General features: G+C 39.6%; 1 protein-coding gene across 1 annotated transcript in view; it reads right to left on the reverse strand.

The window, feature by feature from the left end:
* znhit6 (zinc finger HIT-type containing 6) overlaps positions 1 to 14952 on the reverse strand; it is a 64545-nt gene that overhangs the window by 9889 nt on the left and 39704 nt on the right. The window contains exon 8 of the mRNA XM_041790446.1: positions 10409 to 10489. Within this exon, the coding sequence (XP_041646380.1) occupies positions 10409 to 10489 (81 nt within the window). The remainder of the gene's footprint in view (positions 1 to 10408; positions 10490 to 14952) is intronic.

Raw genomic sequence — 14952 nt, forward strand, 5'->3', positions numbered from 1 at the left:
AGACAGAACTCACCTTATTGCTGTTGTTCTCATTCCTCTTTAGTCATTAGTGATGAAGAAGCTTTGATTCATTTTTCTATCGAATGCTTTTAATCTAAAATTTAAATTACTGAAGCTTACTTATGGCACAATTTTACAGTAAACACGCTGGTTCCAAATATTAAGTCTCATAACTTACTAATTATCAGTATCAGCCCTAGAAAACCATCATCAGTCCACCTCTTAAATTGATTTTTACTAGGACCATACCAGAAAGACAACCCTACCTGTGAGTCCAGGGAGTTTGCTGCAGGTGGGAAACAAATGATTGCTGGGTATTTCAAGTGCATGCCCACATCAAAAGATCACAAAATATCATATGCAATATTGGATATAATATTTGGCGCATTAATTGCATTATTGGAAAACAGGTGCCTCAGAAGGATCAAAGGTAAAGCCCTGAAACAAGTTTGAAAAGTTGGTATGCGAAAAATATTTATTGAAGATACTTTGGAAAGCAAAAGCTGAATACCAGCAAGGTCTGCAGCCTTTAGCCATGTGCAAACCAGATAAATACTGTTCCATTTCATTTATTTTTATTCTAACTTGTTATATATTAGAGCTCTTGAATGTTTTTTATTTTGTGATTATATGAGCTAAACTAAAACAGCAGTATTTGCTAACATCAGTGAAAAGAAAGGGAGGATGGCAGAGCAGACTGTGGCTCCCTGTGGTGTCGATGGGATTGTTAAAGCTTTGGCCATTTCTAAAAACACGGCTCAATGACTCAGCGGAGAACACGCACACATCTGGTCTCTATATAGTGTTCTAGTGAATGAAGAGAACAGAGGGCAAGGCTGATGTTCTCCTCAGGGAGGTTCCTATTGTTTTCATCTCCTCTGCTATTACCCCACAGCAGGGAAACAGCAGAGGTAAGGTGCAAAGACAAAAAACACTGCAAACATTTAGGCACTAAACAAACATTATCATGCAAACAAATTAATACAAATCTGACCGAGCAACTATTATTTGAGAAATGGACTCACCTTCACAGTCTGAAAAATGCTGCTGATTTACTTCAGGTTGAATTTGGACTTTCCTTGACTCTCACACTGCTGACTCCAACAGTTTCCAACATTGCTCGATAATTCTTTATGTCGCCCTTTTTGTAGCTGTTCTTGCCAATATTACTGCATGTCCTCTGTGTTATGTGTAATTATGTAATGACAGGCGAGGGCCTCATTTACAAATGCTGTGAGTGCAAAAATCAGACCCTGAATAATGTATGCGTGCCTTATGTCAGAGTTGGAATGTTTTAAAACAAGAGTTGATGTGAGAAAGTGCAGATCTGTGAAACAGTCTGAGCCAAACATGTGCACATTTCAGACAGCATTAATGTTGATTTAAAAATGAAGTGAAATGTTCCATAGCAAGGCAATTCAAAAACAACACTTAAAATAGAAAGATTAATGATAATAATGGTTTTAATAACTGGATTGTTACTTTAATTTAAAAGCCATTAACTGCTCTGCAAAGAGTTGAAGATATCTCTCACTCAAATGGCAATTAATTAACAGACAGATGACTAACTTTGATATCCCTATCTCTGCCGTATCACTTTCCTTCATTGTCACATAGAAATGGAGATTAAATTCTCTGCCTGAGCCTGGGACTGGCCTGATTTGGTCAAGGATCCCAACCCCTTCTCTCAGGCCTAGACCTGGTTGTGCTGGAGAGAATTTAAACAAATCCTGTCAGACTTGGCAACGTAGCAATATTTCTCCTGTAGATTTCTACATTTTTGTCTATTCTTTCTGTAATAAATACAGAACAACTTCCCTCTGTGCAGCAGAACCACTGCATTAAGGACATGACCTGTGCCTAGTGCCACCAGGCATGTTTCCTGAATTAAGAAGTCTTATCTCATGAAGTGAGTAAAGAAGAGTAACTGTAGATGCTCTTAAAAGAGCTCTGCTTGTTCGGTGCACTGTGATGTCTGCACGTCTGCTCCTCATCCTCAGTGCGCTCTTTAGCATAAACATAAGACTATATTTTTTATATATGCTTTCAAGTTGCTCTCATTAAAAACTCATCTGAACACATTTCTGCCAATAAAACAAGTCAGAATCACGGTTCAAAACTAAATATAAAAGCCAACTTACTACAAAAAGACCAAGTTAAAATTGGGCTTGGGCCCATAAATACAGTTAATGGGACTAGACTGGACAGGTCAGGCTTGGCAAGAATGTGCTAGGCTGGGATTTTTGACCTGATCTAAGCTCTCTGTAGTGTTATCAATGCTCTCACTATCTAGGGCTTGCATAAACAGAGTCTGGGTCTGTGGGTCATAAACATTTCTGCAAACCAAGCTTCAAATTTGGTCCAGATTCCTATTTGAGAATCTTTCCTCAACTTTGTTTTGGTGTTTTTGTCCAACTTTATTATGCAAACAGAGACTCCACAGTCCCAGAGGCAGAATTTGGGCAAACAATGTCTGCCAAAATTGAAGAGCATTTCAAGTGGCATGTCCAAATTAGTATGCTATTAAAAATTCAACTGGCAAAATCTTGAATAATTTAAAGTGGTAGAGGGATCATTGGCGCTTCAGCAGTGCAGGACTGTATACTTATGACAAGGACTATTTTAGGGTTACAGCTATTCTAAATTGGCTCACTCACTATGTGGCAACATGGTGACATCCTTACATTCAGCAAACAACAAGCTAACAGAGGCACATTTATTACTACAATCCCTACCTTGTCTCTAAACTATTACACAATAAAATCTGCTACTTTTAATGCTTTGCTATTTCAGTAAAACTACCCAAAACCAGACAAGCGCTGCAGGAGACCTGAGGAAGCATCTGCTGCACAGAAACTTGAACACAGCTTCAGGGCAGGCTGAGGGAGAGCAGATCGACAGGCTCAGGAGGGCTAAGGAGAGGGTTTGCCACAAATATGTGCAAGAAAATATTTGGAAAGGACAGAGAGATCGTTGTCTGATGGGTCCACAACACTGGTTGAAAAAACACAAATGCACACACACATGCATCGGTTTCATTTCCAGCTACAAATGAAGAAACAGCATCTCCACTTCTGACACTTGAACAGACGTACATTCTCTGTGGGATTCGGCTGACTGAGAAGTAAAGAAGAGATGCGGGAATGGGGGAAAGGGCATCATCTGGATCTCAGGGGTGGAGTGAATAAAAAGTAAACATTAAAAAAATAACACAAACAAACACCCAAAGGAGTTTGAAAGGTTCAATTGATGCTCAGTCAGTCTCATTTCCAGTAACTGAATGTTGACTGGTTACACAGCTATATTTGGTTTAGCACAGAGGCTCCTTTATGTGAAGCTGGCTGATATTCCAGTAGACAATTTTAACAACAAAAACATGCACTCAGACCCTTTGTGTTAGACTTGGCCTCAAAGTAGCCATGACTGCTGCAGTCCATGACTTCATAACCTTAATAATATGTTTCTAAATTACGGGTTTTCTGCTAAGACGGCATTATTCAAAAACATGGAGGCCCCTCTGTGGTTGCACTGCTCTGACCTTGTTTGGAGCCCTTGAATGCGATCTGTATGAGGCCTCTTGTCTTATTAAAGCTAAAGGCTAAGTCTGCAATTGTCTTATGTAACTGCAGAGTTAATGTAAGGTAATTCCCCCTGGGATAAGCATCCTAATTTTGCTCTACCTCCATTCATCATGATTATACTGACAATACATGCTCTCTATAACTTGAATTACGGACTAAACAGATGCTCATTATGCACTCTTTACTCTGCGCTATTAAGGAATGACAAGGGAAGGTTATAGAGAGAGAGAAAGGTGGATGAAGGGAGGGAAATTTATGCCGCTGAATTACTCAGTATCACAGACCTGACAGGACACAGTCTCTAAAGTGTGATTTACGACTGAGGCTGTGTTTGACTAATAGCTGTAATAGAAGTCATTCATAAAGTCTTTCTTTGGAAATTGGAAACACTGGATGAACTGAGAGTATGACTCATTTATCAAAAATGTCTCCGGAAATGGCAGGAAATGTCTGTGTCTACATTCCTCTCCACCTTGATGTGACTATTTCATGTGATACCACTGTCATAACTAACACAGAGGTCACAAAAGCAGGGAGATGTGTTGAAATGTGGACAGAAATAGGGGGACTTTGAAGTGTTTCTGTTGACATTACTGTACAGAAACAGGGAAGAATTGACAATGCAATGCCTAAATAACCTGGCACCACTCAAACACAGCATCTGGGAAAGTGCAGAGCCTTTGAAAAAAACTTGGAGCGTGATTAGATGAACGCTCTGTCTGTCACATCGTTACAGGCCAATCAGAGTAACAGAACACAGAACATAGCCGCTATCGAGCTGCGCCCCTACCAAGGACTAAACTTGACGGTCATCAAGTGCTGATAAAAACTGGCGCTTTAGCAACATTCACACTAATGTCTTCCGCCATAATTGCAACGGCCTCTTGTTGCTGCTTGCTTACATCACAACTCCAGCGCGCCCGAAAGTACTGCCCCTTGTCGCTGATTGTTCCTGTCAATTTCTAACCGGGCCCAAATGGTTCAGACAGGAGTTTTGCAAGATGGATTCGCCAGTGAGAAACACGAAAACAGGCATATCCATCTTCTTTGCAAAGTTATCAAAGCTTGTTGAACTATCATTTTCAGATAGGTTGAAAATGAGGCGTGATAACCTTGATCTTTGACCTCTAAAATATATTGAGTTTGTCCTTGGATTAGAGTGGACATTTGAGCAAAGCTTGAAGAAAATTCCTCATCAAACCATTCTTGAGATTTCAAATTCTCATAACTGACCTGGATGGAAAGCCAGATGGAAGAACCAACAACCCAACAACATACTGCCTCTTGTTCTTGTTATCTGTGGCATCAAGGTATAGAAAATTCTTAAATGGGCAGAAATAATGGTCTTTAGATGACATTTTGTGTTATTATTATCATAATTTTAAGTGGTAGCAGCATCAGCGGCAGCAGCAGTAGTAGTAGTAGAATATAATCTTAAAGGTGCATGTACTGTATATCGTTTCTTAATTCCACTTTTCTGCACATTGATTTTATTGATTTTAAGGCATAATATTCTTAGGCAAGTATGCATGACTGACTCCTCTTTGAAAGCAGAATTTTGACAACAGAAACAAATTACTTTAGTCTAGTTTATTAGTTTGACAGGGTCCATGCACAAAACAACTGTTGAGCGAGAGTTAGCTATAAAGCTAATTGACATCTGTGGTCCCTGGGCAAATTGTGACATACCTGATGAATATTCTAGTCCTTAACTTTAAAAGTTATATATGCTAGCTCAAAAAATAAGGCTTGATGATGACAGGTTGCTTGTCATTGTGTTGGATGTAATGGTGATGATTTCTGTGTATAATAAATAAAAGTGCTACTCTCTACTGGTGGTTAAAGTAAGTTAATGGTACCATAAATGGCTGCGAGGGCTTAACTTCTTCTTTTTATGATGCTATTTTATGATTTCTTAAATCACTAGTCAAATCTTGCATGTACTGCTCTAATTTCAATCAAATGATGAAGACAAAAAGTCTTAAAAATGAGAGGCATTCTTCGCCCTGGCAAGCAGATATCCAAACGTTTAACTTCAGGATACTCAACAAAACTGAAAATGTGCTACCGCTTTACACAGAGACTATTTCACATTCAACATAGTAAAAAAGTTGTACCTCTGAGTATTGAGAGGTCTTTTAAAATCAGTAACCATTCATCATAGTCAGACTGACATGCTGTACACCCATCACAGTCAGCTGTGGAGAAAATCCAAAACACAGCGGGTTAACTTTTCATGAGAGTGAGGCCCTGTGGGAAAGGTTTTATCAGGCTTTAGAAATCCCTGCCCTCTGACTCACACTTATGTAACATTATGGAGGAGCACAGGTGCACATTGTTTTTGTGTAGTGTTGAGGTTTAAGACACCATCCATTAATATATACATGTTTACACTACCTGAGCAAATATAATAACAGACAAGAATTACAGGGGCAAGATGCAAGAGCTTACGAATGACAAAATCAAAGCAAACAAATTTCAAGCCTCAATAACAAGAAGCATCTTATTTATAGATCCGATTCAGTTTTTGCTTTAAGTAGGATCTTTTTCAATAGATGTCAACACTGCACTTGTCTCTTTGCTTCTTAAAAAAGGCAAATACTCAGAAGAATGCACTAGTTATTAATCCCCTATCCCTTTAAAAAAAAAAAGCCAAATATTAAGCTCAATGACTTCAGGTGTATATGACCAAGATTGTACACAGTGATCAGACAGGACTCATAAAATCTAGACTGGCCTCAGAAAATGTAAGGAGGCTGTTGTATGTTAAAGACGTCACCCACCAGGTGACTGATTGCTAGATGCAAATGAGGTCTTTTGACCATCTGAAGTGACCCTTCTTATGGTCTGTGCTTAGAGTGATGGGCTTTTATTATCATGATTAAGGTGCTGTACAACAACCCAACTGCAATGGTGCTTACAGGCAAGAACAGCCCCTGTGCTCTTTCTATTTCAAGAGGATTGAGAAAGCGCTTTCCCCAAAGCCAACTGCAGTTTGGGATTTCTCTCAAGCCGTTAACACAGACCATCTATCCATCACCTGAACTGTCTCCAATTTCTAACAAGAGATCTCATCGTTATATTTCATTACATGCAGATGATGGCTTGTTGTATCTTTATAATCCTGTGCAAAATCTTCCCTATGTACTAACCATTGATGAAATACCTGGCTTATATAAGTGCAGTGAAAATTGAACCAGGCTATGATGGCTGTGTCTGCACCTCTTAAATACAGTATTTAAGCAGTGAAATGTTTATCTATAAGTCAGAGGTCAGGGGTCAGGTCACGAATAGAAGCTTAAACTGGTTCTGAACTTCGCCCATATCAACCTTGGTCCTGTATGCTCTGGCCTCCTGATGGCCATCCTCCAGGCCTGCGCCAGGCCGATGCCCCATTTCTCCAGGTTTCTTCCCAGCTGACCCCTCCATGACACACAAGGCTGCTCCCAAGATCTGGTCCAGCCCACCAGGTCCTAGGCACCCGGGCACCAAGTATATAATGATCTTTAAGGGAGTTTTTTAGGGGATGAGAGCTGGGGACTGTCCTGAGCGGAAATTTCAGAAAAATGTATGCCTCTGATCCACTTTTTTGTGCTTTCTAAAAGTGATGTTATCTCTGAGTTGCTGTCAGACTCAGGTTGCCCTGGGCGAATAGTGAAGAAGCAGGAAACATTAATCTTTGATACAAACAAACATAAATTTAGTAATAAATCAGTCTCAATTGTTGAAATATAATGATATAAATTATTCCAATTAGCATTATTAGCATTATAGCATTATACTGCATTAACTGTTATAAATTACCTTTGTAATGACTGTAATTATAAAGGAGACACTGCAAAAGAACATCATCACGAGATGACACTTTAGAAAGTGTCTTTTAATTTATGTTAGGGTGAAGACAGGCCACCTTAAAGCCAGGTTAAATGTTGGCACTACAATGACTATATATTCTTAGAGTCATTGTTCAGTAATTTCACTCTATATTCTACAATAAAATAAAATTTACCAGCTAAGTAAAAATTCGCAGCCCAGCCCAGTGGGCAGAACAAAAAAAGTCCATGTGTTACGAGGATGAAGGATGGGCGGTTTCATGACGTTCCATCCTGGCCAGGGGGGTAATGATTATGGGGATCATCATTCACTCCATGACTAAGTGGGAATGGAGGACAGCTAAAGAATTCGAAAGTAGGTGAGGCAAATGGGTGCTATCAACACCCTCAATGACCCCCGTGAAAAAGGAGACAGGGTAGAGCATGCAGGACAGAACTTGTGGAAGCAGAGAGAGAGAGAAAGTGAAAGAAAGCAGATGGAGGATGTTTAAAGTTCAGGACGACTGTCTTGATCAATGGAATATCTGAATGTTGGAATCAAAGTAAAGAGTGGAGGAGAAAAAATGTAAAGATTATCAGCCAAAAGTCTGTGCAGCTTTTCAGGAATTTACTAGTCAGTGATGTCACCCTCATAAACAAATTATGATGATTTTGTACATGATGAATAAATCAGTCTTGTCTGGTGAGCTCAGCTAAAAACAGTCAGTCATGTCACAGAGACTGTGTGCCTGAGCAGTAACAGGAACTTGGCTCACATTTCAAGTTTTCTGAGACTTAGAACAGCAACATATCTTAAACAGAGTACAAATTCTGTGCATTAATGTTCATGGTATTTCTTGGGTGGTAACACCTGAAGATAAAAGAGTTGAACAAAACCGTTGTTTCTCAAACTGCCACTTGAAGCTGGCTATCAAAGTGAGTGAATCCCCATATGACCCGCAGTAGAAGAATAAAGAACATGCTGATCCAAAAGAATGACTAAGCCTAGATTCTACACTAATGCCTTTTTGATAGTTGACTAGTCATCAATAACTGAAATGATTGACTATTTGGTAGGGATGTGCAGTCAGCTAATCTTAAAGTCTGAGCCAGATAGTTAAACTCACTCTTATTTTTATCATATTGTTAATCAGTTGAGGCCAACAATCCTGGGCAAATGCTCTGAACTGTAACACAGCAACCCACCACTAGTAGCCACTATAGCTGGTCTTAATGACTACTACCTTGCTATAAACAATGACAAACTGATAGCTCAGATAGCATCTAGTGGCCTGTCCAGTTCTCCCATGGAACTCATCAAGCCATGTCTTTATAGTCCTTGCTTTCTGCATTGGTGCGCAGTCAGGTTGGAATAGACAACGGCCTTCGCCAAACTGTTGTCGCAAAATCAGAAGCATAGCATTGTCCAAAATATCTTGGTGTGCTGAAGCGTTTAGATTGGCCTTCACTGGAGATAAGGGGCCTAGCCCAAACCCTGAAAAACAGCCCCGTACCATCATCACTCCTCCACCAAACTTTATAGTTGGCTCAGTGAAGTCAGGCAGGTAACGTTCTCCCGACATCCGCCAAACCCAAAATCACCCATCTGACTGTCAAACAGAGAAACAAGATTTGACACTCCACAGAACATATTTCCATGCTCCACAGTCCAGTGTCGGCGTGTTTAACACCACTCCATCTGACACCTGGCAATGCTGATGTGAGGCTTGCATGCATCTGCTCAGCCATGGAATCCCATTCCATGAAGCACCCGTCACGCTATTTTTGTGCTTACATTAATAGTGGAATTTCAGAACTCTTCAGTTATGGAATTAACAGAGCGTTGGCAATGTATATGCACCTTAATAGTCGTTGACCCCATTCTGTGATTCAACGTGGTCTTCTGCTTCATGGCTGAGTTGCTGTTATTCCTAAATGCTTCCACTTTCTATATATATAACTTACAGTTGACTGTGGAATTTCGAGGGATGAAATTTCACAAAGCATCTTATTGCAAAGGTGGCATCCATCACAGTATCACACCTGAGGTCACCGAGCTCTTCAGAAAGACTCATGTTGTATCACAAATGTTTACAAATGGAGACTGCATAGCTAGGTGTTTGATTTTATACACCTGTGGCTAACTGAAACACCTAAATTCAATAATTAACAGGTGGGGCCAAATACTTTTGTCTTTAAAGTGTATTTTACAGTAATTTAACTACTGATAGTGCATCTATACGAGTGTTTTACATTAATTTGTATTTTACATTTTTTTTGATTAAATGAGTTCAAAAAGAGTCTCTGGAAATGAAATTATGTCTTTGCACAACATGGAAAAACAAGAGACAACCAATGAATAATCTGCATTTAATTTTCTCAGCAACTACTTTTGTCATAATCTTTTGTTGACAACTTTACTGCATCGTTGCACCCTCAGATCTAAATGTATTTATGACACCACACAAGACCTGAACATTTCTTCCCACCTGGATGTTTGATTTCTGACAAGTCTTACAATAAGTCATAGTAAAGAATAGCATTAGTTGCTTCCTGCCTGTTGTGCATCTCCAGAGCTAATGTGCAAATACATTGGGCATGACTTTTTGGTAACACATCTTTAACACACAAAGGCAAATCTTGACAAAATGACATGGGTCAAAATGCCGAATTCAATGCTGTAGAACATTTCTTCAACCACCAGTGGCTACAACTTTGTATTTCACAACCTTTGATATTTGTCTTTAATAAGCTTCTTTTACAAGCTATCAAACTCCAAAAACTCCATTTACATCCTCTGCATACACAGATGGAAGAGCATTCCTTTAAATGCACCAAGGCTTTTGCCATGAGTGGAGAAAACAGTCCTATTATATTCAGATCCATTTTTGACATTGGACGCACATTTCCAGTAAAAGCAGAGTGAATGTATGGTTCCCTGTGGGTATGAAGGATGAATGGAAGAATAATGAAAATGGGAAATGAGAAAGGTGACAAATGGAAAGTAAATCTCACCTCACAGAGTTGGCTTTTCTCCCCTCTGCTTTCATGAAGACTTTCACATGATCAAACGGAGCGTGCACGTACATCTTCAACCTGAAAGAGAAATTCTTATCAACAAAGGAGATTTTAGAAATCCTACTCCAATCCCACCCTTAAGAAGACACAATTAAAAAGAACATATGTGAACACCGTGTGCAGAATTTCCCTCTGTGGTTACTAAAAAGGTCAAAACACAAAGAGCTCATTGAGTGTAGAACAGGAGAGACTCAAATGTACACTTGTCTGGTATGCTGACTGATATACAGTATGTATAGGCTTCTTGTGTGAGGGACAATCCTCCCTGCTACTGACGGCCATGGCACCTGAGCTCTCTATAAACAGCCAGCCAATGGGCCGTGGAGTGTTAAACCCCAGTCACTTGAATCTTGTCTAAGTACCGTCTGTGCCTTCATGGTTGGCACTGAAACACTTTTTGTAGAGTCTGCAGATGCTCTTGCTTTAGGCTGTTTTACTCTAAATTAGCTGACTTTTGCATCAAAAGAAACTTCAAATGAGTCCATGCAATCATGTGGATACAACCCAAAACTCCTAAGAATCCTGAAAGTACATCAGCTTCATCAAATATGCTGGGCTGTTTCCCAGTACACCTCTTATTTCTGACTGTTATCGGTACAAAGGTTGGGTCAGAGGAGTCAGATCGCAGTTTGGCTAAAGGTTGGGATTAGAAACACTGAATGTTCTGCAATCATAGAGGCTGCTTTGTCCAAATACTGCAGTTCATGCAGGGAGAAACACAAGCCTGGGAAATTATAAAGAAAGTAAAAGAAGTGCAAAATTACAAAGATAAATGCTGGCAACTAACATTGTGGGAATTAAACAGAACATGGAGTTACACCAAGTGTATCCTGAAGCTGAAATTAAATTTAGTTGATTGATATTGAAAGATCAGGATGGAAAATGACCTTTGAGTAACAGCTTTTGTATAACACTAACTGAGTTTTCCCCTGAGTTGTATTGAGATAAAGTGAGCCTATTAAAAGTAGCCACTTCAACTATTCATCCACTTGATGGGAAACAATCACATTTAAGTGTTTGGTACAGATCAGCAGTGTTAAATTCACTCAAACACATTCCCACTCCACTGTAAATTTTAATTAGAAATAGAAATGTGCTGTTCAGAGGACAAAAGAGGGCTTGAAAACACTTATTGAACACCAGTTAGCAGCTATATGCACCATCCTGCTCTTTCTTAAACATGCAGACTGATCTATACTCAGTCTCAAGCTGAGGAGTATTTCCTTCTGCCAAAATCAATTACAGATTATCTAGTGTGAATGTGTCATTAGACCTGATACACGTTATCAGAGCCAAAGCTGCAGTCAAGGCAGAAAAAGGCCAACATTTTTTTGTGTGAAGAGGGGTGGCAATAAGCACATTACATTAAGTGGAGTGTTCAGACAGACTGCACACAAACCGCCACATTTAATTTTACAAAATCATCTATGTCAGCTGGTAGCTTAACTAAACTATCACTAATGAAGAGGTTTAGATGGTCTGGCTGTTGGGTCATGCCCCTTGGCAGAGGCTGTAATACTCAAAGCACGACACCCAGGTTCAAGCATGACCTGTAGCTCCTCTCCTGCTTGTCGTTTCCCAGTTTTTTCTCCCTCTCTTATCACTCTAAAAGATAGGGATGACTAACCTTGCAAAGATGGATTGGCTATATACCATGCCTGTCATCATGCAAATCCATCCAGTCTGATATGATCATGCCTAGTCTGAAAACAGACCTAACCATTTGAGGAGAACGAGGCAGTAGCTAAGGGTGTAGTTTCATTGTGCTGGAAGCAGACAGCAATGACTGTTGTCAGTGCTCCATTTAGCTTGAATAAAGCCATAGTATATCCAAATCTTGGTCAAGAGGGCAACTGGACTTGACTGAGATTCATTTTGCCTCTCCTCCAAAAGGCTTCTTCAGTTTTAAAGTGACTCAAGCTCAAAGGAATCATGTGCCTGCATCACTTGGATTGCTGTCAAAAGGAACCCAAGGCTGCATTGTAAGTAGGGGATAAGAGTCCTGTGTCCTGAATGGTGAATCAGTGTTGTTGTTATTTGCTGTTTTGGTCTTTGGAAGGCTGGAGCACCAGTCTGCAATCCCGTCTCTTTGGGTACTAATAAAGAACCTTGAACCATGAAACATGAAGGAAGGCTATAAATTCTAGCTCTGGCACCAGTCATTTTACAACTGAAGAAGCCTTTTAGATGTTTTTGCTATTCTCCCTCCATGCTTTGGCATAGGTCGGCAATAGTTACAGACAAGGTTATGTTGTACTGTAAGCTGGTATAAACAACTGGCTGCCACCGGTGTAGCAATTGGCTTGTATATAGCTCAAGTTAACAGGTTCATCAGAACTGTGCCACATTTCTTTATTGTAGCAAGAGCAAAGAGCCACACTGAAAGTTTTTCATGACGGAAAATATGTTTTCACCCCTCTCCTGACCTGCCTCTGCATGAGTTTTATCCACAGACAAGCTCCACTGTCCACAAACTATGGCAGTGCCTGTCTACCGAGCTCAGGCTTCAACCGGAGCTGTGCATGTCCACTAATTCATTCTGACTTGTCACTCTGATTGGTCCACAATGAATGTGACAGACAGAACGTTTGTCCAGTCACCTTCAGAAAATTTTTTTTGAGTCCTGCCCTCTCCAAATGCTTTCTATGGGAGGTTTCCCAGATGAATGTGAAATACATCCATGCAATGAAAATATAACACAGAAGCTGTCTAGGATGTCAGGTTATACAGATGTACCAACTGTGAAAATTAGGTCCAATGCCATTACTGATGTTCAAAATATTTTTTCTTCCCTTTTTTGTGTAAAACTTACTGTACCAACAGTTTGTCCAACATGGAACTTCTGCCCTGTAAAAAAATCCCATGATAATCTTGATTAAGCAGTTAGACGTACAAAACACCAGAATTCAATGGACTGAGTTTTGGGGGCTACTGAATGCCTTCAGATCTGTTCAAGAAAAATAAAAACATACAGTAAATATGCAGGAAGGGATTTTATTCTTAGTTATTTCTTAAACTAACTGTTGGGGTTTTTAAAGCCTCTCTCTTTGAGCACAATACAGGATAGAGTCCGAAATTAGGTGCAGAAACTGAGGAAGAATATGCCGGAAAGGGTCCAAGGGTCTTTGCTGAACCCCACCCAAGAATAAAGCCTTCATGAACGCAGCTGCACCCTAACTTCTCATTCCAACTGGCACCCCAAAGACACTTAAAAAAAAACTCAACTGAAACTGCTTTATATTGGATTTTTACCAAATAAAATTATAAAAAACATGAGACGGTAGTTTACTGATTAATGATATTGTGCTACAGCAGATTTGCTTATCTCATACTCATTATACTTTTCCTTAAATCACTTCATTCCTGCCACTCTCACAAGGCATTTGCAAGAGGCATAAATGATTACTAATTCAGATTCAGTTTTTGAAAAGAAGAATAAAGTCCAGTCTTTGGCAGAAGTCACGAATTGTGGTATCTGATCTGTGCATTTATTGGCATTAATTCTGATACCTGATGCTGCCTTTAAGGCTTTATCTGAGAAATGATCCTAATGGCAACAAAGTATCACCAATACTAGCAGAGAGGGAATAAATCTGACCTGAAAGAGGTCATTTTAGTTCTGGATTTTGATCGATGATATCTTTATGCAACAATGGCACGCAGGCTGCAGCCAAGCAACGCAGTTTAGACAACATAAAAGCTTATAATACATAATATTCCCCTGATAATACGATGCAATAGAGAATGAATGCAGTGCTGTCATAGCACTGTTGAAATAAGTGGGAGTGATTGATATCATTATCTGCTGCTAGAGTGACGATATTACGGTATCTCCTTCTTAACAGATATTGTAATAATTCCAGACAGCTTTATGGCCCACAGTGTCATTTCTAATTGTTGTGAATATGACAATTCAGTCACCGAACAAAGCCTCAGAGTTTTGGCTTCAAGCAAAACTACTCATTCTAAGTTTCCAACAGAGAATAAAAGGTCTATGCTGCAGTCATAAAACCTATACTTTGAGGTTTTCCAAACCATTTTTCAATGTGCTGTTGATTTCTTAGTCTTTTATCACATTGTTAAGTTTTCTACTTCCATTCTAAATTCCAGGGACAGAACCAAACAACAGAGTGGTTAAAATTCAGCCAGTGAATGCAGCACATCAAAAAAAGGTTTCTGGGTTTGCTGCAGGATTCAGGAGAGTGCGTGAAAGTAAAACAGCTGCAAAAATGAACTCATAAATACGCCTACATGGTGAGAAAGCTACAACTGCTGAAAAAATGCCCCTTGATTTACTGCCAATGATGGACACAGCTGTCACTCCAGGTGTACAGGGCCAGTTTTACTTAGTACTGCTCTCAAATTCATCAGTGTGCATTGGCAGTGCGATCACACCGTAATAAAATATGTACAAAATATTTACTCACCTGCTTTGGAATAGCTTCAGTATCAAAATAACAACCACCACCAGTGTACACAGA

This window comes from Cheilinus undulatus, linkage group 7, assembly GCF_018320785.1.
Source record: "Cheilinus undulatus linkage group 7, ASM1832078v1, whole genome shotgun sequence".
NCBI classification, from domain to species: domain Eukaryota; kingdom Metazoa; phylum Chordata; class Actinopteri; order Labriformes; family Labridae; genus Cheilinus; species Cheilinus undulatus.